At 30.1% G+C, this 25,924-nt stretch overlaps 2 protein-coding genes across 4 annotated transcripts in view; both read right to left on the bottom strand.

Annotated features, from left to right (window-relative positions):
* Window positions 1-1,005: 1,005 nt before the first annotated feature.
* LOC107442366 (sn-1-specific diacylglycerol lipase ABHD11) lies at window positions 1,006-14,842 on the bottom strand. 2 transcript variants are annotated; one of them, XM_043050311.2, is made up of 6 exons: window positions 14,731-14,842; window positions 11,959-12,109; window positions 7,856-8,029; window positions 4,896-5,081; window positions 2,966-3,162; window positions 1,006-1,310 (listed from the first exon to the last, which is right to left on the bottom strand). In XM_043050311.2, exons 1-6 carry the CDS (start codon window positions 14,733-14,735, stop codon window positions 1,175-1,177), a joined length of 849 nt encoding a protein of 282 aa, XP_042906245.1. In that variant the 5' UTR covers window positions 14,736-14,842; the 3' UTR covers window positions 1,006-1,174. The 2 variants fall into 2 exon arrangements, with proteins under 2 accessions (XP_042906245.1, XP_042906244.1); XM_043050310.1 differs by lacking the exon at window positions 14,731-14,842 and adding an exon at window positions 14,506-14,717.
* A 1,817-nt stretch (window positions 14,843-16,659) lies between these two features.
* Window positions 16,660-25,924, bottom strand: part of LOC107441796 (uncharacterized) — a 26,820-nt gene continuing 17,555 nt past the window's right edge. For both annotated transcript variants that reach the window (XM_071177212.1, XM_043050307.2), the window contains exons 4-6: window positions 23,670-23,858; window positions 21,706-21,902; window positions 16,660-17,400 (exon numbers count right to left, since the gene is read on the bottom strand). In XM_071177212.1, coding sequence (XP_071033313.1) covers window positions 17,265-17,400; window positions 21,706-21,902; window positions 23,670-23,858 — 522 coding nt within the window. In that variant the 3' untranslated portion in view covers window positions 16,660-17,264. The remainder of the gene's footprint in view (window positions 17,401-21,705; window positions 21,903-23,669; window positions 23,859-25,924) is intronic.

Genomic DNA, 25,924 nt, shown 5'->3' with positions numbered 1-25,924 from the left:
TCACACTATATATAATATATGGTATAAATTATAGTACACAAGTTTAACTTAATGTCAGAAAAAGAGCCTTCTGTTAACGATATCAAAATTTAATGTCAACAACTTCTTCCTCTTAAGTAAACATGATGTTTAGTTCACCCACCGCTAGAAGTCGATTAACTTTGGGAGAGTCCGCCTTGATAAAAGTGTCCTTTGTAAACGATCATTGGTTCGAAGTTTTTTTTCATAATTCGCAGATCTTCCTTTAGTATCTGCTTGTTGATTCGTAAACTTAACCTTACGAAAAAACAAACCTACTTGGATTAATGGATTGAAATATTTTCGGCCTTCAATCCTTTCTAATGGTGAACAGATTGTAAACGGTGTTCGAAGAGTATGAAAACAGTAAAATATTTTAAAGAAATCGGTTGAAAAAATTTGAAAGCAAACACACATTATATTTTCAAAAGATTATTAATTGACTTGGTAACCCAACATCTTTTCCTTGGAAATGGTATAAAGGCGACTTCCTAATTTAAAATCGGAAGCCCATTTCTTTTAACAATAAATTTGAATTCTCCAGAAGAAATACCCCAAACTGGTTTGCAAGTTTTTGCATTTTGGTTCGATTACTGCACCATAATAATATAGTATCAGATGCGTACACACCCTTTAAACTTGACATGTATATACTGAATCAAAAAAAAGTAAACGAGACGTGCTTAATATTTTAAAAAACCTATACTATGACACCAATACCAAAATACCTAAAACTCGCTTACAATTTTTTTTGCATTTTGGTTCGAAGATGGCGCCGTAATGATAAAGCATCAGAGATTTCCAAATCCTTTAAACTTGAAATATATATGATAAATCGAATAAAGTAAAGGAGATGTGTTTAAAATTTTAAAAACCCTATACTATGACACCAAGCTGAAATTCTCAGCCTCAGGAAGTAGGATAGTTGTCCAATTGCATTTTTGAAACCATGTAAATAAAGAATTATAAACTGAAGAATAATAACAATTTACGATATTTGAATAATTTATATGGAAGTAATTCATAATTTGACACGTTACGTATTAAGCCTTACACTTGCTATATATATTTTTAATACAATAACAGTCATCTTCTTTTGTATAATTCTGTAGAGGCACAATTTAATTTCAATAATTATCTAATAAATTAACAGTATTTATTCCTTTAAGAATTTCAACAGGGTGTCAAGATAAAGCTGTGGCTCTTCAGTATGTACGTCATGAGTTGTACCTTTAATGCTGATAAACTGGGCATTTGGAAAAAACTTCTTAATATTTTCTGCATCTTGTTTCCTAAAAAATAAAAAGTTACATTTTAAAATTCAAATAAAGTTTTAAAAAAAGTACTAATACTTTAGGTCTGTGTTTCCCAATTGTATTCGGCTATGAAACCCTGAATAGGGAACTTTTTTTGCGTGAAACCTGAAAGCTCATTAGTAATTGTAAATATAAAATTAATTTAAAAAAAAAACTGATTAATGTTTAGTTGTTGAAATGGGAACAAAAAAAAGCTGTTGTAAATGATGAGGAGGGTTATCAAGGAAGCATATTTCCTATTCCATTTCTGGCAAATCCGTGGATAAAATTCTTTGATGAAAATTTCTTTATTAATTTATACAATTTTCCATGTGCAAATCCATTTCGGGCAAATTCGTGGCTAAAATTATCTACTAAAATTTTTTCTTTGTTAATTTTTCCATGTGCAAATCCATTTCGGGCAAATCCGTGTTNTATTCAAATACAATTACTAAATTAATAACTATTATATACGTAATAAATAACTAATTTGTTAGTAAAAATCATAATTTAATTTAAAATGATGTCAGCCGTAGATTTCTGGATCTTTGTTTTTAATTTATTCAGCATCTTATCATATGATTTTTCTGGCCAATAAGAATGCAATGGCAACGATGAGAATGTCTTACGATCTTAATTTTTTTTATGTCATATAGAATTACTTTGTAAAGTTTTGTGTCTAAAAATATTTTTTTATCAAAAATATATCCTTCCATCTAGCTAAAGGAACATTAAAAGGAAAAAATATTACATTTGTGATATAACGTTCACAATAACTTTCGGTTCAAAGTGGAAAACATGGATTTCTGTAGATGAAGAATAGTATTTATATATATATATATATATATATATTCTTTTTTCTCTGGATATATTTTAATTTTATAAAAAGAATAAACATGTAAATTTCTGGTTTCGAAAACTATTATGGGTCAAAAATCATTAACTTTCAGAGAAATATAGAATCTTTCTACTGATTTCTAGGGTTCCACGAGACACTTATTGGGAACCGCTGCTTTAGATAGGAAATTTCATTTGCAATGAGTTAATATTTAAGGTAATATCACTATAGATATTGCTCAGATCATGAGACAACTGATATTCTTATTGTCACGGAGCATGAAGCTCCAATAAACCTAGCCAGTCTGAAGAAATTTTACTTGGGAAATTCCAGTAATACAAACATGAAAATAAGTTAAATATACACTATGAAAAATTCATCATCGAAATACTGTATTAGCGGCACTTTGGGTGAATTATGCTTAAAATCTATTTAACCGTAAAGTCCATTTTTATCATAAAATCTATTTTTACCGTAAAATACTATACTGTAATTTTTACAGTAATATTTATTTAATTCCAGTCATTCAGTGATTTTACGAAAATTATTGCTAAAAAAGTACTGTTTATCAGATTTTTCGTTCCGTAACATGTGCCGGTAAAAGGGATTTTATGGTATAACGTACCGGCATCCTGAGTGCCGGTATTTCAATGAATCATGATTTCAAAAGATCTACTAAAGGAAATTTCTCTTACACTGGAAACATAAATTTCTGTCTGCAAGTGAAACATGTAGGCTCAACGTAGACACCTTCACCCTCTAATTTTAGAAAATCATAATTTCAAAGAAACTATTCATAGGAAATTTGACTTACACTGGAAACATAGATTTCTCTCCGCAAATGAAACACGTAGGCCCTTTATAGACTCCTTCATACTCTGACACAAGAGTATCTTCACTTTCTAAAGTTTTGCTTATTCCTTTGAAATTTGCTCTAAAATTAACACTACCATCAGGATTTTGCTTCATGAATTGTTTGAAATGCTCGTCTGATCTTTTAATTAAAGGTTTCTGGAAGAAAAAAAACATAATAAAAATACCCAATTGCCTCATTGTTATTTCATTTTAAAAAAATCATTCATTTTAAAAGTGCCGGCAGGCGAGAATTGTTGATTATGGTAATTTTTGTCGATCAAGAAATGACCTCGAGCAATAATATACGGACACATATATCACCCAACCATGACCAAGAACCTAGTCCCATTTTAGAGTTCTATCTTTTAACAGCCATGTTAGGAATACCATGTTAATTTGACCCAGGTCAGATTATGTGGACAAAGCCAGAGCTCGCACCCTTCACCCCGAACTTTCACACTACAACCAACGAGAAAACTTTCTGTCATGGTAGAGTTAACGGCACCTTGCTGCTTACGCTGGCTGTTTTGTCGGTTGTCTAGATAAAACTCATTACCCCTAGCTCTTCAACCAGAAGTGTTGGCGAATCAGTGTGGTCAACTGCTCCACAGGAGCACTAGCATTATGCCCAATGATATTGAATAAAGTTTATCTTTATTTTGATGAGATGAACTTTTACAAACGTGTTTTGCTTAATCTAATAACAAAAAATCACCAGGAAGGGCAGCAGGTAATAGAAAAAATATTGATACTGTCTTGACTTACATAAATGTGTTGGCATATGCCTTCCGGTTTTCTTGCATTTCGTAGCGTTGATTAATATCGATATTATGAATATTTATTTTTTTCACTCCGTTCAAAGATTATTATTTAATTTTAAATATATTTAATTTTTTTAAAAAAATTGATTTTTCTTCAGCTAGCGTAAATATAGCAGATCATAAATGCAGTTAATCATAGCAATATTTGGGAATGAGCTTTCTGGTAGAAGTTGCAGTTTTTTATCTTTCTTACGAAAACAACGGTATTTAGTTACCTTGAAAAAAACTTCACTTGATACAACTTCATGATTAATTCTCTACAATTGAACAACTGAACCTTTAACATAAGTAACAACGACAGTATTCTAACATTGAAACCATAACTCTCAGACAAACATGTAATTGAGGAATAAGGTAGTAGGTTACTAAGTAGTACTTTCTTTCTTTTTGTCTGTTCTGTTGTTTCTGAATCATTTTACTAGCAATATTTTTCAATTTTAAATAGTAATCATAATATCAACGATCTTTTTAAATGAAATGTTATGCTGATCCAAGTAGAAAAAAAAAGCTCTCCGGGGGCTCAGTTTATGCGTCATTCATCACTCTTTAGCAAAGTTCGATTCTGGAAGTCAACTGTACAACCGACGTAATTTCACAGTTAAATCTATCAGGATCACACAGTCCTTAAAGTCCCCATAATAATCAACTGGTTGGTACTGAACTGGTGATTGATCATTCTCTGGTACAGGTCAAAATTATGATCCGTGGGTGAAGGAATAGAGTATGAATTTGTCCTTCCGATAAAACAGACCGTAACGTGTGTAGCAGAAATGGTATTCTCGGCAATAGATGGCACCACTGACATACAAGAAACGCATCGATCTGCCTTAAATTTGCTTGCTTTCCCATAGCATCCTTGCCAGCATTTGGCAAGAGGCAAGATAAATATTAATAACTATGGTCGTGAAAAGATTACATCCTATAAAATCTAGACTCATGAAATAGTGCTGAAAAAGGAGTCTTGCCCTAACCGGGTAATATTAGGTCGAAAGATAAAATGTTAGCTTACTTTAATAAATTAGTAGTTCGATTGAGGTATGTTAGTTGAATAAAATAATAATAACTTACTATTTCATCAGGAATTCGTTCATACACAAAATCAAAGAACTTCGAAGTGTCTTTATTCGTAGAACCTGCTTGCATGTTCGAAAGTGCTTCTTGGAACAATGAAAAAATCAACTTTATAAAGCCATAAACGTCTTTAGGAATTACAATACCTATATCCTCGATAATTACTTTATGCACTTTGGAAGGCTGCAAAAATAATTAGAAAGTTGTGAATAAAATTAACATCTTTGTTATTTAAATAATTAACTAAAAGTGGTACAAAAGATCAAGACATATATAGAGAGAGATTTCTTGTACTCTGCATATAAATCTGCGCGGAGCAGTTACGGTAGTTTATATAATGCAAAAAAAAAAAAAAAAAAAAAACAGCTGGCTAATTTCTGGCCTAATGAATGGATTTTCACATAGTAAGATGTGCTGTTAATTAATCGAGTGGCTGAAATTATGCATATTAACCCTACATCCTGCAGTTATTTTACATGCAATAATTACACAAAATTTTGTAAGCCTAGCTTAAATATTTATGAAGAAATGGACGTTTTTGTTAAAAAAAACTAATTTTTTTCTCTTACTTTTTTCAAAATTGCTAAAACTTTAAAATTATTAAGAACTGAAACAAAATTTTTCGATCAATTTTAAATTGATTATAAAATTTTTGCTTGAAAAGTTGAAAAAATCATTTAAAACAGCGTAAAATATGAGTTATTAAAGTAGTCCCTTTATACTGACCATGAGCAATAAAAATTTAAAAAATAATTTTCTTAATCTTGTAGTGAATCGTATTTGGCATTTAATGAAAAAAGTCTGATTTGAATATATTAAAAATTTAAAATGTTTCAAGCAATTTTCTAAGTAGTTATCGTACTTTTTAAAAGAATGCTCGAAATAAAAAACGATTTTCAACATAATTTATTTTGCTCGAAATAAAAAGGGGTTTTCCACATAATTTAATCATATACTATTAAACTAGATTTATTAAAAATGACACTGACATTGTCGGGGAACATCCCCCATAAAAGTATTTTTTTTTCCTGTTTTCATTACTTAATAAATAACATTTTGGTATATGAAATTTTATTTTAAGGTATTATTGTATTGTCTGAAGCTCATTTTGACCTGCATTTTTATTTTTTAGCAATCTAGACGCATTATAAAGATAAACTTTTACCGTATGATAATTATTTTTATTTGGAAATATCGCATTTATCATCGTAAGGAAATGCGTTGAGGAAAACCTTTACGTTTTCCCGTTAAAAGATTATCGATTTTACTTTAATTTATTTTTCTTCGTGTTTACATATAAATGTGTGTGTGTGTGTGTGCGTGAGCGTATGTATATTTTGATTTATAGTTTTGAATTTCTAGAATGGTTAGGGGGTCGACAGCCTCGATCTACAAACTATGGTCCCTTAATTTAGGTAGGAAGCAGCTGAAATTATAGGCCACTTAGTGTTAATATCCTTCTTTGCGTATTTCGTTACTTGCCTTGAGCTATTTAAGCAAATTAGTTAATTTTGTGTTAAGATGATTCCATTCAAAATGTAATTTTCCAAAATAATTAATAATTTTTAATTATTCACTCAAATAATGAGAGAACAATTTAGAGATGCAAATCATAAACATGGTAATTTAAAACGACAAAAAACGGTGGAATAGTGCTTGAGAAATTAGAATGTAAAAATACAATGTCTTAAATATTCTATTCCTCAAAAACTATTCAACAGATCCCCTTCAAATTTTGGATTTAAAACTGCATAATTTAAAATGACATAAAAATTTGCCTTCAATTTTTTTCTAATTTTTATTTCATGAAATAATAAATGGTTATGAAAAATTATTTTTTCGTGTAATGATCTTAACGATTCAAATTTTATTATGGTGTGCAAAAATGATTTGATTCGCATTGAAAGTTCCTAAAACACAGTAAGCAATGCAGAAAAAAAATGAAAGTACCATTCTTCTTTCAGCTTTTTTTTTATTACTTTCTAGAAGCATAATGCCATGATTAAGACTCTCAAAAAATGAACTGAAAAAGCTATTAATATTTAAACAAGTGATAACAAGCATTTTCAAATTTTAAATGAATCACTATTAACGATGACGGGTCTAAAAACATCGAAATCTGATCGATTGTTGGAGAGAACAAAAAAGAAGTTTAAGATTAAACTGGTTTTGATGTTCTCATCCTATTTTTCTCGCTGGTGTTTCGATATATTTGATTAGCCTTTTTTATTAATGTATTTATTTTCTTAACTTGCTTACTGAATGACTAAATCGTGACTGAAATTACTAAGAAGAACTCAGTTCTGATTCTACCGAACAGATCGGATAGAAGCATTAAATATATGTATATATATTATGATATATGATTAAATATATTATGAGGCCAAGATTGTTGTTGAAAAGAAACAGTTAAATAAAAACTTCAACTGTAATGAGGTAAAAGCAAAAATAACCCTTCATAAATCAAAGAATAATAGAATAATTTATTTTTTTAATCAGTTGGATGATTCTGTTAACTGTGCTAATACTACTACTAATTGTACTAATGTGTTTACTGTTTGGTCGTATAAATTGGTTTCTCTAGTAATTGAAATTAAAATTAATAGCATGTTAATGTTAGCTCGCAAAAACTTTGTTCCCGATAGAAACTTATTACTTCTTTAGCGAGTGTCTAGCATAAGTGAAATCAAATTAACAAATAGCTAGTAGTAAATGTGCAGATTATCTAGGTCATTAACAAATTACCAAAGTAATTTGAGAAATGAAACCATTTTTGGCACTTTAACGGTGATCTGGTTGATTTGCACATAATCTAGATTATGTGCGAAACTTTTGCGGCAACATGTACCTTTTTCGTGACTTCATATTTGATAAAGAAATCAAAAAATATATAGATTGAATGTTGCTGTTTGGAATGCTACATATATTTTGATGTATAATTATATTAAAATTCTTACTATTTTTAAAGCTGTTTTCATGCAAGTTACTCCTCCCATGCTGTGTCCTACAATTGTGACTTTCTCTGCTGCAATTTGATCTATAAAATGCATGAGATCCACTGCATTTAGATCAAAATTGAATTCATCAGTCCAAGCACTGTCGCCATGGTTTCTGGCATCTATTGCATATACCTGTAAATTTCAACGCATTATTAATTTATTTTGTAAGGAAATATGATATTTTCTTCAATAAAATTACTGAAGCCACTGTGGCTCAGAGGATGGAGTGTTCGTCTCTCGATGAGGTGACCCAGATTCGAATCCTGGTTGATACAAATTCTGCTCCCGGGACGAGGCCGACTACAGTGCAGATTAAAAATATCCTTTGTGGTAAATGGATCATGGGTTAGAATCTCCTCACCGTCGAGTTAATCAAGAGAGGTTTTCGTGATTTTCATCTCAATGTAACGCAAATGCAAGTTAGTTCCATCTAGAAATATTCCACGAAGTTGAGTTCGTATCATCGATCCAGAAGTTCCTTTCTCTTCTGAGTTGGGTATACAAAATTGACATTGTTAGCCGCAAACTCAGAATTGAGTCAGCTGTTATAAAATGAAATAAAATAAAATTATTCAGAATACGATATTACTCAAATATCCAATACATACAGAGCGTTCATTCCTACAAACAATTGAAGGGAAACCAACGGAAAAATTTGCGAAACAAAAGAGCAGATTTTTTTTAAAGCAGTGATTTTGACCTGTTTTGTAAAATATTTTACATAAACCGAAAAGAAATCACCATTTATACAATAAGTCTAATACTACAGCAAATCAATGTTTTTAAGTTTATTAATTCGTTTATTTTGAGCATTAATTTAATGAGATTTCATGTTTAACAACAAAAGTTTAGATAAAAGGTTTTGTAAACTATTAAAAATATCCCACATAAAAATCCGTTAGTGTGGGGTTAATTCAAATTTATCGAACATTGTGTCTTAAACTCATTAAAAAATAGCTCATTGAAGTTTTAGAAGAAGTTTTTGACTGTTCGTGCAAATTTTCTTTCACTAGAAATATACCTTTAGTTCAGTTTGTACAAAATTCCTTGTAAATAAATAATAAATAATGTGAAGTTTCTTACATATCTTGTCATGAATTAGGATATTTTTTCTATGCACACACAGTAGAATATAGCACATGTGTCGATGCACATTTTCCAGATAAAATGCTCGTAAAATGCATAATAAGATTTCGAAGATTACCAAGATCTAATCATGAAAAAAAAAACTAAAAAACTTAACGGTTAAAATCAATTTAAATATTTTTTTAAACGCAAGCTAATTTAAATATTATAAATTTTATTTTTGTACCCTTTGTATCTTTCCTATTTCTAAGATTCGGCCAACTCGAAGTTAAGCACATTGATTTAAGGATCAAATTTCCTCTGACCTGATGTTTTATTTATAACAGAATTCAATGAGGTACCCCTACAGAACTTTCTGATAACACGGAGAATGAACATTTAGGATCGGTGGAAAGGGTGGACGAGACGGGCGATCCCCCGGAGCACCATGTTACAGAGACTCCAAGAGTCAAGTTTAATGTTTTCTAAATTATTAATTTCTTCTTTTTTTAAAATATTGGTTGCTTGAGCCGCCATGGCTCAGGGGATAGAGCGTTCGCCTTCCAATAGGCGAACCGGGTTCGAATCTCAGTACTGGCTGGTCGATACGAATTCCGCGTCTGACTCGCACCGACCACAGTGCTGATGCGATATATCTTCAGTGATAGACGGATTATAGGTTAGAGTCCCCATGCTATCAGGCTAACCGTCGGAGGCTCTCGTGATCTTTCTCTCCATGTAACGCAAATGCGAGTTAGTTCCATCACAAAATCCTCCACGAAGACAAATTTCTACCTATATTTGATCCGGGAGTTTTCATATCTTCTGGATTGGGTTCAAAATTATTGGGTTACGGAGTTGAACATTGGCAGTTGTAAACTCAAATTTGGATCGGCTGTTCAACGACGGATATAAAATAAAAAATAATATATTGGTTGTTTGAAAAATATATTTGCGCTTTTTTTTAAAGTTTTTAATTATAGATTCTCAAATTAACCTTTTTATGGATAAAAATTCTCTATGTAAAAGTTTAATTTAAGGTTCACGACAATTTTATCCTGTGGCAAAAGCAGAAGGAGGAGTGAACTTAGAGAATGGTCATGCGGTCTTTTTCATTTAGTTCTAGATTCATTCTTTTCAATTTAGTGTGGTCCCGCAGTGGACTGATCGTTAAGACACGGTTCCCAGAAGATCACCGAAGTCAAGCATCACTGGGTACGGTCAGTGTGTGGGTGACCATTTGTATCAGTCTGCGTAGGGACCGAGGGTGTGCAGTATTGGTCCTCTCTAAACTGTTCTACCGTAAAGTGCTCGACTTCGCGTGCAGGTCGTCGGGCTACCGAAGCGGGTGTGACATCCCCTATGCAGAGGATCAAAATTGGGATGGCATGTCTTCGGATCATCCTCAGGTGTGTTTCCCAGAAGTCGCCAATAACCCATCGTGAAGCTCTAGTGCGACGTAAATTAACTACAACAGCAACAGTTTAGTGTGTTACGTCATAGAAGCTTTATGAAAATAGACGGGATATATTTTTCTTACATCACTTTACATCAACACTTCACACATCTAAACACCACTTTGGAATTTAAGTAAGCAGCCATTAAGTTTTTTGTCCGACTTTTAATTAGAGATAACGAAATTATTAATGAATATACAGGGTGATTCTAAAAAGATGGGCATAATTTAAGGAAGTGGTAGTACACACCCAAGCAAACACTTTTTATCAAAGAATGCATGGTCGAAAACAAAAAGCAAAGGTGCTGGCGCATTTGGAAAGTTGTTTGATGCAAACGTGTAAGCTTCATTCCTGTTGCGAGTTACTGCGCTGTGTTACTTGTCGCCAAGCTTTCGGCCGCTGCAGGGAAAGTTCGTGATATGCCCTATCTTTTCTTCGCCGTTGTACAGCGTGCATAGCCGCTGCCGGCCACTGTTTTGAACACTTCTTGTAATCACATGCCATTAAATTTGCTTTTATAACATAATTTCATCGTTCTTTGTGTGTTTTTGCCTCATATAAGAACATAAACTTTGACGCCGTCTAGCGGTTTTGCGTTTTGTTTCTTTGCGGTTTTGCGTGTTGCATTCTTTGATAAAAATTGTGTGCTTGGGTGTGTACTGTCACTTCCTGAGATTTTGCCCATCTTTTTAGAATTACCCTGTATAATATATATACTCTGATTATATATATGCGAATGAATAATAATTATATTTATACTAGAGGGACTATTAAGTGTCAGCAAATCTCCTGTTTGCTGACACTTAACAATCCCGACGATTGCTTAGCAATAATTGTTGTTTCTTTGCATGAAACAGTTGAAATTATTCAACTCAAATTATATGTTCTAAAAAGAACACTTGTCCCTCCGTGTCCAAATATTTCCCTCCCCTTTGTCAGGCCCTATTAAGATCTATTAGTGAATATAAATAATTTTTTTAATAACATTTAAATTTAAAAGTGTATTCTAACAACATATTTGGTGAGTTCACAATTGTAATTTAATATTTTTGCTTACCAAATGAACTTATTTATATTTTAAGTAAAATTTTTGAATTCATCACTTTGTGCATGAAGCTGAAAGTTAAAGTTCTAAATCATTTACGGAATATCTTTAACCGTAATTCATAATCGTAATTCATAATAGTAATTCATAATCGGTTAATATGATCAGAAACCGATATAAATAACTTTACCTTAAAATGTAACGTTGTATTACGTCATTCTAACAATAATAATAATAAAAACAATCCTCTTAAACTCGCAATTTGGAAAACAAAATCGAAAACGCAGTATTAACTAATAACAGTACCTTTAAATTAGGGACGCATAAATATTTATGGGAAAACAATAGCTTTAAATGTTATTGAATTTTTTTTGTTGCATAGCATGCAGGCTTTTGAACTTCCGTAAATCTGTATGTGTATATTTGTTTGTATTTTGATTATTTATTTCCTTAGGTAGAAATGCGACTGCATTGAAAATAAAAAATGAACTTACCCTTCTGTGAGTGGCCTCTGCTACTTTCTGTGGAATATCATTCCAGTGTTCTTTGGCAGCGCCAAGACCATGCAAAAATATTATGGGATTATTCTCATTAATATCCTTGCTTGCTTCAAAGACCTTGAAGGCTAATGGAATGGGTTTGCAACTAGAGACAGAAATTAAATTTTATTATGATATATGATCTTGGTTTTATATAGAATATTTTATAATCAACTTCACTAATAAATCTTGTTTTGGATTTTTATTGAAAGCGAATTAAGAATTATATGATTACAGTAAAAAAATAGGGAATCGATAGTAATGCGAGGAAAAAACAATGAACTTCACGAAACCAGAAATTTTGTTATTAAGGAAGCAGAGATTAATACCAGCTTGAATTCAACCTTGAATGCGTTTCGAATAATAAAGTTTGCTTATTTTCGCAGAAATCACACGCGTTTTATTGTTTTTTCCCTTTCCGTAATGGTATATCACCAGGTTTTGACAATTCTATTTTTTCGGTTATATAATTAATTGGATTACTTAATTGATTGCTGGATTCCTTAAAAGTTTGCATTACTTTTCAATTTCTTTTTTGATAAGAGAAAACATAGTTGGGAGGTTGAAAAGTGTGGTGCGGAAGTGGGACTATTACTAGTTCCACCTGCCCTCCTATCGAAATTGTAGTAGTGATGAACACGTGGGCCAGTTTTGACTTCGGATCAACATTAAAAAAAAAAAAATCCCAGAACGTCGTTTATAGCCCATTAGTATAGCAGTAGTGCTGCTTTAACAACCAAACCTTTTTACGATAAGGATTTTAGAAATATTTAGTAAGCAGGAGATTATGGGACATTTCAACTCGGAAACCATTTATACAGGTCAATTGATTTATTTATTTTATTCTTTCCATTTTGTAAATAGACATCACGTACGCATATTTTAAAGTATCGCTTTAAGACGTTTTTTTTACTTAATTTAATTGCTATATTACATGCGATTACAAAACTCTTCAACTTTTTGTGTATTTAAAAAATTATAATTATTAAACAATATTTTTTTTAAACCAGTACTTTGAGTCTTTAACAGAAAAAAAGGTTGAAAGAGCGATAATTTAAAAATATTGAAATTTTTCTGTACCTTCTAAAATTATGAGTTGCAATGCCAATTTGGAAATAATCAATCAATTTTGTTAAAAATTTGCTTTTACGCAGACAAAAAATAAAAATAATTCATATTGTTTCAGATTTTCTTAACAATGGGTGATGTTTAATATAACTAACACTTCAGAAATGCATTGATGTTTTTTTAATGCGATTCATAAGGCTTTTATACAAACATGCATAAAGAACCAAAATTATTTCTTATTGTAATAAGACATGTAATAATAACAATGTGGTGTATAATAATATATAATAACCTATTTCAAGCTCCAATTTGTTTTTGAATCTAAATTTTCTGTTGAGCTCATACGGCCACAGGGTTACTAATGATGGTTAAACTAATGACGGTTTAAAAATAATAATTGTATCTCTTTTGTCGAAATCGCACCTCCTTAGAATTAATATGAGTAAATATGAAATTAGTATTTTAGTAAAACATGTATTAATAACAATGTGGTGCATAATAATATCTTATAACAAATTTCTAAATGTAATTTTTTATTTTATTTATTTGTTTACTTTTTTTAATATGAATTTTTTGTAAGGCCACAGAGCTACTAATGACCGTTTAAAATTGAAGACAAGTTGTCACTTTTTTGTCGAAATTGCATTAGTATTCTATTCTTACAATTTTCAATAAGAATGGAATTATTAAATATTCTAAAGGTTACTTTATTTCACACTTGTTTTTTTAAAATTTTTCTTTATTGTAGAAATAAAGAGTGTAAAATTTAAAATTTTACTCTACTTTAAGAAAGACTTTGAAATAATGCTCCACAATACAATATTAACTGTTTTTTCAATCACTTAAAAAGTCTTTCAAAATATAAGATGTTTTGAAAAAAGTTAATTGTTAAAAGTGTTTCAACCAACTACTAGCCAGGGGAAAAGTTACATAATTTTACTCTATACTCCTTAATAATTTTACCCTTATAATAATTTTATTTTTCAAATATATAGCTCTTTATTCAAAAATTGCTTCTTTTACATTTTTGCAATTCCAAGCACTTCAGCATTTCATGCATTTGTGCCATACCCATAATACAAATTAAATTCATTCTATTAAATCTGTAGGTATAAACTTAAGAGACATTTAACACTATAAATTTCTTTCTTATATGTCTTATATATAGAAATAATTCAATATAGAATAATTATGAATAGAATAATTCAAAATAATTATATATAGAAGTTAAAAAAGACATTACGCATCATCTGTTTAAATGAATTATTACAAAATTTTTTTAATTCATCAGCAGTCGACAATATGAACTTATTTAAGATAATTTTTCCGATATTCAATGATTTTTTAATACAATATTTACAAATTATTTATAATTAAAATGAAAGAATGAAGCATTAAACAATATTATTGATAAAAAAGTATATTTTTACTTACCTTGCCATATTTTAAAGTAACGAAAAAATGCAATTTCTTTAAGACTTTAAGAATTCAGTTTTAATAGTATAATATATTAATATATAATGATTGCTCTGATTCCAAATATATAATGACAAAATATGATGACAAAATATAATGACAAAATATGATTGCTCTGATTCCCTCTAAAGTAAAGAAAAAAACTCCTATCTAGTAGACGAATCATTTGATATCCACACCTACCTCATGGTTTTCACTTTATATTATCAGATAATGATTTTTCCCCCTAAGATAAGATGTCAATCTTCAAACACTGTATTTCTTGTTTTAAGAAAATTGCAAGACACATTGTTTTGAAAGCTGTTTTATATCTAAACTTTATAATCTGAACACAGATCGAAAAGTGTGCTTAAGAAAATAAACATATTTTTTAAGAAAATGAATACAGCAGATTCCGTTTTTCAAACTTCCCCTATGAAATTTTTTTAAGAGATTTAAGCAATTAAATTCACATAAATTTGAAATGCAATGCCGTTCATTAGCCAAAACCAATTAGTATATCCTCTTATTTTTATGCATAAAAAATATAACAAAAAGAGTTTACGCCATAAGTCATGATAAGATAAGGCTATAAATCACAATAAGATAAACAAAATATGAATTATACTGCCAGGGGGCCTATAATTTTAGGTATTCAAACGTGGACCACGAGTTTTAACGAAGTAAAATTACATAATAATTTCGGCTGTTCGATCCTCGCCATCCGCAGACTCCCCGTGAATGGTGACTGGTGCACGCTAAATATGTCGGGTCAAAAAGTCCTCCATGTTCCCACAACAAATCAATACCTCTGGGGGCACTGAATTGAAGATCGATCGTTCTCTGGTACAGGCCAATATTTCGAACTGTGGATGAATAAATAGTGGTATGAATGGTCCGTCCTATAAATGTGCTGTGAAGTGCGTGGCTGAAGTCTTATTCTTGGCCATAGATGGTGCTACTGAAAAACAAGAACAGCATCCTCTGTCTTAAATTCGCTTGGTTTCCCCAAGTAAGCTTGCTGCTTGTCAAGTGGCATTAGATACTATAATTTCAAATGCTAAATTGCACCAAAAGTAGGAACAAACATATTTATATTGTTATATTATATTAATTATTATTTAGAAGAAAAAAAGGTGAAAAACGTTAAAAATACTATTTTAATTAAAAATAATTCGAAACTTTAAAAATTAAATTAATATATGTAAATTTATCCAAATATATCCAGCGTATTACGGCATTAAGTATCATTTTTGAAACTGTTTTGATTATGGCAATCAAGTAAAACAAATAATTATTGAAAGAATCTAACGTGAACCTGCATATTCTTAACTATATTATTTTTAAATATTTAATAAATATAAATTTAAACGCTTAAAACGATCACAAACGATCAAAACGATCACAAACGGTATTGGCAAAACACGTGTCCTAACCTGCCATTAAATGAAAAAAACTCTCTCAAAAAATACATTTTTCAATCAAAGCAGTATATTTTCTACTATCGAGTGAAAATAATATGAAATTTATGTTGGCAGCATTTACTTAAACCGAGCTTCTTTGGAATGATTATTAATCAGAATTTATGCGAACCCGATAAAATTAAACATACTCGTTGAATTTGGTCTATATTTATGAAAAGAAAAGGAACAAAAAACACCCTCATTGAATTAAAGTTATAAGGACTTGCTGAAAGATACTTATTATTAACGCTTTACTTTACCAAATCTTTCTACATGGTACTTTTCAATTAAATGAAATGTTAAGGATGTTTTATAAACAGCCTCTTGTCTTCAACTAATCGCATTTCTATTAATTAATTTTCATAATAATTTCATTTAGTAAAAAAAAAAAACACTACTTTCTGCGTGTTTTCAATAAAAAAAAATCAATTTTCTGGATAAGCAATTAATTTTATCTACAGAATGATGTCGATATCGCAGGAATCTTTTTTTAAATCAATTATCACTTTCAAATTCTCCTATCTGTTGCACTTATAACAGCATGCAAGGACAAATCCGGTTTTTAAAAAAAATAAATTTTGTCAATAAATGGTGTTTTGACATGATATGATTTTTAGTGTTTTGAGAATATGATAACATTATGTAGAAGTAAAAGAAATAAAACTCTATATTCCTTAAAAACAATTCATTTATTACAGAAAATATATGCTACCGACAATATAGGATATGCCGGTATATGTACAATGGCTGTATACAATGTATATGCACTAGCATTTTTAAATAAAGTAGGAAATGTAAGGTATGTTACATATTTTAACTAGGATTTGTGTTCCAAGCCTAAACATTGTACTCAAGCTTATTTAAGTAATTTACAATAAGATTAGAATTTCAGTGAAACAAAAAGCGCATTAGTTGTTTATTTATTTACTCTTTTAAAGAATAACGCTCCTGATTTCATGGCTAAAAAAAACTTTCAACCATGCAAATTATAATCCTGGTAATCTGTTCATAATAGTTTTAAAAAAAAAACATAAAATCTACACCTTATTGTTGCATCACGAAATTACTTTAGACTATTACGAATAGAGCACAATCACACTAATTAAAAGAGTGAAATAATGACGCATCATATATTTCTGGTAACAATTTTCAAAGCATACAAGACCTAATAAAAGCAAGAAATGATTAATAGTTTAATACTTTGAAAGTTTTTTTCGACATTGTATACAATACCAGGTTTGAAATTTTTTTAAATAACATTTATGATAAAAGTAATCATTCTTTTAAGAATTTCAACAAAGCATCAACGAAGGGGTGAGGAGCATCCGAATGAACATCGTGAGTTGCACCATCAATACCAACTAGCTGGGCCTTCGGAAAATGTTTCTTAATTAATTTTGCTTCTCTATTCCTAGAAAAAAGAACAGCAATACAAAAAAGTAAGTAGTATCATTTATCTGTTATATCTTAAATTGAACCTATGGCCTTCAGTTAAACAGGGTTTCGTGAACGATGAGCGTTGCTGGAATCGAACCACTAACAGTATCTTGAACAAATAATGGGTTACAAACTAAGGTAAACAAACAAAAAATATTTATAAATGAATTTATAAATATTTTTTGTGCTCTTAAACGTTGTTTACCTTAGTTTGTATTTTAGCACAAAGATCGCCCACTTGTTTATTTAAATAATGAGTTGCCTTAACCTTAGAAATACAGTGAAACCTCAAGGGAAAGACCATCTCTATGTAGCGATCTCCTCTATTTACGACAACTTTTGAGGTTTGCGCAATTTTTTCCATAGACTTTGCATTGAAGAAACCCTTTAAGAGAGACCATTAAAACCTCTCCCAACGACCGGGCAAACATTTACACTAATTGAGTTCAAATAAGAAAACACGAAAAAATATCAAAACAAAAAATCGTGAGAAAATAAATAAATAGATTAAAATGTATTCAAAATATTTGCGTGAGGCTCTTATCTATATATATATTTCTCTTACACGGCGACAAAAAAAGNATTTATAAATGCACAAAAAATATTTATAAATGCATTTATAAATATTTTTTGTGCTCTTAAACGTTGTTTACCTTAGTTTGTATTTTAGCACAAAGGTGTGTATTTAAATAATTAACACTTGTGTAAAATTAATTTAATTTAATTATTAATTATTAAATTAATTATTAAAATTAATTTAATTATTTGCGTAAAATTAACACTTGTGTATTTAAATAATGGGTTGCCTTAACCTTAGAAATACAGTGAAACCTCAAGGAAAGACCATCTCTATGTAGCGATCTCCTCTATTTGCGACAACTTTTGGGGTTTGGGGAATTTTTTCCACAGACTTTGCATTGAAGAAAATCTTTAAGAGAGACCATTAAAACCTCTCCCAATGACCGGACAAACCATTACACTAATTGAGTTCAGTTAAGGAAATATATCAAAACAAAAAATTGTAACAAAATAAATAAATAGATTAAAATGTATTCAAAATATTTGCGTGGGGTTCTTATTTAGAGAAATCTTTTTGACGATCTCTGAAAGAGGTCTATAACTTCATATTACAGTGAGAGTGCACTAAATACAATGCTATCAATGATTTACTTTTAAAGTTGAAAGTCAAATTAGAATAAAAAGTCATTTTAGAAAAAAACTAAGCATCTGAAACAAACAAATAAACCTCTTCCAGCATTTTAAAGCTACCTAATTTTTATGATATAAAATAAGATGCAAATTTAAGCAAAAAGCATAATTGTTTATATAATTAAAATTGCTCTATTATTCATAATTGGTTAATTTGCTTTGACACATAACTATATCAGAAGGGATCATTTTTATTGACGCCAAATTTTACAATTATTAATAACAAGTGGTATTTCCTCATCATGAATATAATACTAACTAAAATTAAAAACGTTTGAGAAAAATCATTTACTTTCGATAACATTTTGAAGTTAATGGAGGTAACCCCTTAGAACGACCAACCTCTATTAACGACTATTTCTCTGTAATATAGTAATCTCTCCCGAGAGATTTCATTGTACTATAGTGGTATATGAAAATGAAATGAAGATTACTTGAACTTGATACATACTAGTGCCTGAAAGAACGGTAGCAATTGCGGTTTACTTCCGTTCGCTTCAAATATTAGTTAACAATATCAAAAATTCTAATAAAACTTGAAATCCTAGCACGGTTTACTCCTATTAGCAACATTGTATTTTTGAGCGTATTGATGAACAACTAAAATAAATAGTGGTTTGCTTTAAGTTAAAAATTCTTTTTTGCTAGTACTATGTAATAAAGATCACTTTGCATTTTGTTTCAATGTGTGATATTTGGTAACCCATTTTTGCAAATAATGGTAACTTAGTTTATTTCCATTCTCTCCAAAAACTGAGTTATTTATTTCAAAAACACGAACCAACGCATCAAATCCTAGTATTCTTTACTCCTGTCATCAAAATTATATTTTTGTTGGTAAAAGAGCCCATTAATTGTTTAAACAAGTGAAAATTGCGTGATATTTCATATTCAAATCACACGTAGTGTATTTAAATTATGCTTAAAGGAGCATCTGTCAGGAATCATTAACTCCAATACCCACTTATGACCAAACCCTGTTGAACAGATGGTCAGAGGTTCAATTTTTTCACCCAATATTGTTCACAAATTCCCGTTACATATTGACTTAGATTTTTCGATAGAAATCGATAGAAAATTATCTCCTTGCCGCTGCTTATTCATGGAATATTTGGGATTCATTTAGTGTTTCTTTAACACTTGAGCTGTGAGTTTTTAAGATTTTGACTCCAGTTACTCTATATCTCAATTTGCACTATCTTTACTTTTGCCATTCCTCTTAATTTATTCTTCTGATGAATATGGACCATGTGATACCGTCACGTGTCAAGATTTCAGTAAATTTACTATTAAAGGTCCAGAAAGTAATTTTCCCCCCTAGTTTTACATTGAATTTAAGTAGATAATTTTAACAAAAAAAAATTATGTTTAATCAATGATATAATAAATATCGTCATCAAAGACATTTTGCCGACTATCAAGATATCTTAATGTATTGCCGGATTGATGAAAATCATTTTATATTTCAGAGAAATATCTGGAGGTGATTCTGGAATTTCCTTCAAGCTTTTAAATTTATAGCAGCTTCCAGAGAGCAGTATTGATCGAAATATATGGAAACATGATGGCGCAATATCGTACGAGTACAGAGACTGCGGCGACATCTTATATATGTTACCGGCAAAGTATGAAACGCCGGAAGTGTATAGAACGCCTAGGCATTATATAGAATGCCGGATGTTTTTAGGCAAAGTATGAAATGTGAGAAGCATTACATACTTTCCCTAGGCATTGTATAAAATGCCTAAGCATTCTATAGAATTCCAAATGCTATTTAGGCGAAGTATGAAATAAACGTCCTGATGAGGTTATTATGAAAATGATGTGCATGTTACTGTGAATGACCGAAATCGGTGGTTGTTGACTTTCACCGGTGAATGTTGACAATCATAGAGTCGCTTTAGTGAATGTCCGAAATATTTATTACATCCGATTTGATATTAATTTATTCGTGGAAATAATTACACTTATTCGATATTTTAATACTTACTGACGATAAATTACAGGAAACATCAGTGTTTGGAGAATCGGGCAAATGTATACCGGGCAATGGCACTTGATCTTAAAAAACATCAGTATTGGGTATACCGGGAAATGGCACTTGACCTTAAAAAACATCAGTGTAGGGTATACCGGGCAAATATATACCGGGCAATGGCACTTGATCTTTAAAAAGCATCAGTGTAGGATATACCGGGCAAATGTATACTGGGCAGTGGCACTTAACTAGACTCAGTATGACTTGACCTTTGGTAAATGTCCGAAATATATACTAGGTCTAGTGCCATTGCCCGGTATACCCTGCACTGATGCTTTTTTTAAGGTTCAGTGCTACTGCCCGGTATAAACCACACTGATATTTTTTTAAGGTCAAGTATCATTGCCCGGTATATATTTGCCTGATACTCCAAACACTGATGTTTCTTCTAATCTATCGTCAGTAAGTATTAAAATATGGAATAAATATAAAGTTATCAAATAAATATAATANCCTGGGGTCTTCTATTGTGGTTGAAAATAGTTTTTATTTCATTCGCTTTCTTTAAAATGAGTTAGAATGGAAGACTTTCTTTCGAATTTTCTTATGTTTCTTATTATTATTTCTTCTTAATTTTGGCAATAACAACTTATCAAAACATTTTAGGATAAATATATTTAATTAGTTAGTAATAATATATATATATATATATATATATATATACCAACTAATTTTGTTTTAATAATTAGGGTATGCATGCATGTTTAACTTACTGTTCTTACTGCATTGTACTGTAATGTAAAATACAGGTATGTACTTGATTGCAAAAATAACTGCTATGTTATTATAAGCTTTAGAGCAATTGATCACCAAACATGACGTCAACTACTTTATATCAAACGGATCAAAATGGAACACCCACCAAGACACGTAGCTAAGTACACTCCTTGATGTATGAATACACCAAGAATTGCCTCTAGTATTTCTTTACATTAGATTTGGTGTCAAATAGTTGCCAACATTTTAAGATACCATGAAATTTTGTTGTGTACAAAGTAATTAATGCTTAGAAATTACAGGAACATTACTTACAAGTTAAACATTGATTTCTTTCCATAGATAAAGTACGAAGGACCATCAAACACACCTTCATATTTTGACACTAGAGTGTCCACATTTTCCAAAGCTTTCCTCAATACTTTTAAATTTGACGAATAGCTGAAACTACCATCCGAATTTTGCTTCAGATATTTCGAGTTTTTGTCCTCTGAGTTTTTAACGAGTGATTTCTGAAAATAATAAAAAATTCCTCACTTTAGTTTAAAGCTATAAGGGGCTGAAAAGTATGCTTTCACACACACACACGCACACACACACACACACACACACGCACACGCTCACGCACACGCTCACACACACACACACACACATATATATATATATAAAATTTAACAATTAATAAAAATTTAAAATTATATAGAGAAATAATATGTGGAAAAAGTTTAATTGAAGAATAATCCTATAAAACCAAATTTTGAAAATAAGTATCAATTAGAAATTTGTCCGTTAGTCTGCCAGTCACTTTTTTCGCATCTATTTGAATTTTATCATTAGCATAATTTTAATAAAAATGGTATTATGATGAACATTTTATAATATACCGAAAATAACTTTTTCTCACGTTTGTTTCTGAAAAGTTCTTTTTAATTTAGAAATGAAATTTGTTATATATTTTGGGAAGAGCTTGAAAAAAAAATTTATAATATTTGTCAGCAATGTATATCTGCAATTTCCTTAATCGTTTGTGAAAAAGATGGTCACTGCGAAATATTTAAAATCGCCGCAGCAAGCAGTGAAATTTCGTAATTTTTTCATCAACACAGCTACTTTTGTGTTGGAAGTATTGTCAGTATTGTAGGTTATATCACTCGCGAAATGCCCCAGCCATATGTCTTTGAAAAGAGAGCACAAAATGTTTACACATTTTGCAGAAATATGGACAACAAAGGCCATTTGCGAACCCAGATCTAAATATGCGATTAAACATCGCAGAAAAACGGGTATTAAACCATGGCCGAGAAAAGAGCAGATTGCGCAGTTGAAAAGACGGAAAAATGCCTACTCGCTGAAATTTTGCTACTTCTACGTTGCTCGAGTTAATCTTGGGATACTCTATCTGATGGTTAATAGTTCATTTCAGTTATATAAGTAGAAAAGAATAATAAACTTACTATAGCATCTGGAATTCGTTCATACACAAAATCACTAAGAAATTTGGTAGCCTCTTGTTTTGTAGAAACTTTAGGCATATTCAAGAGAGCTTGTTCGTGTAATGAAAATACCATACTTATAAACCTTAAAATATTTTTATGTACTAAAACACCAACATCTTCGATAATTATTTTATCAACTTTTGGGGCCTNAATGAAAATGGTATTATGATGAACATTTTAAAATATACCGAAATACTTCCCATAACAATAACTTAGAATAACTTTTTCTCACGTTTGTTTCTGAAAAGTTTTTTTTTAAATTTAGAAATGAAATTTGTTATATATTTTGAGATGAGATTGAAAAGAAATGTATAATATAAGTCAGCAATGTACATCAGCAATTTTCCTAATCGTTTGTGAAAAAGATGGCCACTGCGAAATAACCTGCTAATATAATTTAAAACAGCCGCAGCATGCAGTGAAATGTCGTAATTTTTTCATCAACACAGTCGGAAGTATTACAATATTGTAGGTTATACCACTCGTGAAGTGTCCCAGCCATATGTCTTTGAAAAGAGCACACAAAATGTTTACACATTTTGCAGAAATATGGACAACAAAGGCATTTGCAAACCCAGATCTGAATATGCAATTAAACATCGCAGAAAAGCGGATATTAAACCATGGGCGGGAAAAGAGCAGATTGCGCAGTTGAAAAGACGGGAAAATGCCTACCCGCTGAAATTTTGCTACTTCTACGTTACTCGAGTTAATCTTGGGATACACTATCTGATGGTTAATAGTTCATTTTAGTTATATAAGTTGAAACGAATAGTAACTTACTATAGCATCTGGAATTCGTTCATACACAAAATCACTGAAAAATTTGGTAGCCTCTTGTTTTGTAGAAACTTTAGGCATATTCAAGAGAGCTTGTTCGTGTAATGAAAATAGCATACTTATAAACCTTAAAATATTTTTATGTACTAAAACACCAACATCTTCGATAATTATTTTATCAACTTTTGGGGCCTGAAAAAAATAATATTATAGTGAGATGAAATCTCTTAGAGTCACAAAAAGTTATAGGTTTTTGTAAAAGAAATTTTGATATCAATGTGCAATTTCTAAAGTTTGATGAATGAGAGAGTATGTTAAATTATGAAATAGACATTGTATGTTTCGTTATTAATTAATTTGGGTGCAGCTTTTTTTTAAAGAAAAGGTTCCTTCTTTCAAAGAAGAAAAAAAAATGTAGTAACACAGGCTTTTCTCTCATATATTTTTCAAAAATAAGATCATTCTATTCATCAAAATATAATAAAAATACTTTTAATTGGATCTGAAATCATAGTGCTTTTTTAAAAGCTAAAATGGTCAGTAACCCACAGAGACCTCCATACAAAATAAGCAAAGGTATACTACCATTTTTTCAATTAGGTTTTTAATTTATGGACAACAATATGATAAAAAGTACTCTGTGGCATGGATCATTTCAGTTTTTGAAATTTTTTTGAATTTCCAAATTTAAGGGAAATACCTTTGTAAAATACCAGAAAATCAAGCGATAATCTTGTCAAGATTACTTTGATTGTTATTTGCAGCCTACATTCAGCAAACGTAGCTTAGATAGTTATGAGGAGATATAGATATTTATATAAAAAACTAATTTTTTGGCTTGCGTTTTTTTTTCCCTTTCTTTTTGCTACAATTTCAATCATTTTGATAAATCTAATATGTTCAAAAAAATGCACGTGCAATAAATGCATAAAGTTTTTCAAGAAAGGTTTTAAAATTTGAAAAAAACTCGTTAATAGCTGCGCAAGATGTGAAGTATTTAAAGTAATTTTTTCTATTGCTCACGCACAGAAAATATTTAAAAACTTTTTCTTTATAATAAATTTTTTTCAAAATTATTGTTTTAAAATTTGAAACAAATTCGTCAAGATCTGCCCAAGATATAAAGCATTTAACGTAATTTCTTTATTGCGCATGCGCGGAAAAATAAAACAATTTTTTTTATAAACCATGTGTATTAAAAAAGACAACATATAAATTAACTAAGAAGTTTTTAGTAAATTTATTTATAATAACATACAAGTAACTCAATGATTTTTTTAAGATTAAATATAAATTTTATATTGATTAAATTTTATATAAAATAATTGAGTTATTTTTATGTTGGTACGAATAAATTTACTGAAAACTTCTTTGTTAATTTATATATTTTTGCCATGTGCAAATCCATGGCTAAATTTCTTTGCAAAACGTACAATTCATGTTTCTTTTCTCTTGTTTTCTTAAATCAGTGTTAATTTTCTAAAATCATTAAAATTGTATAATTAAATGTCCACCTTATTAGTCATCCCCTATTCTGCAGTATAATATTATTTCCTTGCGCACATACATTTTCAAGCCAATCCTTGGTAATTTACAATAAAAACGGTTCAGTACTGCAGTAAAAACGCGCTATAAAACAAAAATACCTCTATTTACGCTTATAGCTCAATTTGCGCTTCTGTTTTCATATTTTGTAATCTGGCAATCTTAGTACGAAAATATTTCAAATGATACCCGAAAGATTCCCGTCCATGTAAGTTCATTAGAATTCGCTACTCGCTTTATAGATTTCGTTTTGTGTCTTGTTCTGCCTTCTTCCTTACATGTTGTTTTCTGTTTTTTTACGTGATATTCATTACTCAATGAGCTCGATTTTTTTTTCAAAAATTTCTTTGAGTGTTCCTTACACTATTGTATGGATATTTTGCTTTGGCTATATTTATACAGTACTAGAAAGCACTCCTCCTTTTTGCGGATATGATCGTGTGAGCTGATGATGAGATAATATCTTTATATCCCCGAATTTTCATTTTTACTTTTTAAAAATTTTTTAATGCTATTTTATATTATGTTAATAATTTTTCTTCTTATCTTTTTATTATTCTGCAAATTTTTTCAGGTTCTCGATATTTTGTACTTATTTTATAAGTTCTATTTACTCGCAGCATATGCACAGTGAATAAAACTTATAAATTTTCTTTTTTTTTTAATCCTTTTTGTATTTATTTACTGTGATTGATATATATATATATATATAT

This window comes from Parasteatoda tepidariorum, chromosome 2, assembly GCF_043381705.1.
Source record: "Parasteatoda tepidariorum isolate YZ-2023 chromosome 2, CAS_Ptep_4.0, whole genome shotgun sequence".
Lineage (NCBI taxonomy): Eukaryota > Metazoa > Arthropoda > Arachnida > Araneae > Theridiidae > Parasteatoda > Parasteatoda tepidariorum.
Note: the sequence above shows the minus strand (reverse complement) of the source record. Positions and strands in the feature narration are given on the sequence as shown.

What these genes read in the sequence shown, in the direction of transcription:
- LOC107442366 (XM_043050310.1), bottom strand. An exon ending in CAGAGGCCACTCACAGAAGG is followed by an intron (nt 8,030 to 11,958) that starts GTAAGTTCATTT and finishes TGAAATTTACAG; the next exon opens with GTATATGCAATAGATGCCAG. An exon ending in GAGAAATCTATGTTTCCAGT is followed by an intron (nt 1,311 to 2,965) that starts GTAAGTCAAATT and finishes TTTATTTTTTAG; the next exon opens with GAAACAAGATGCAGAAAATA.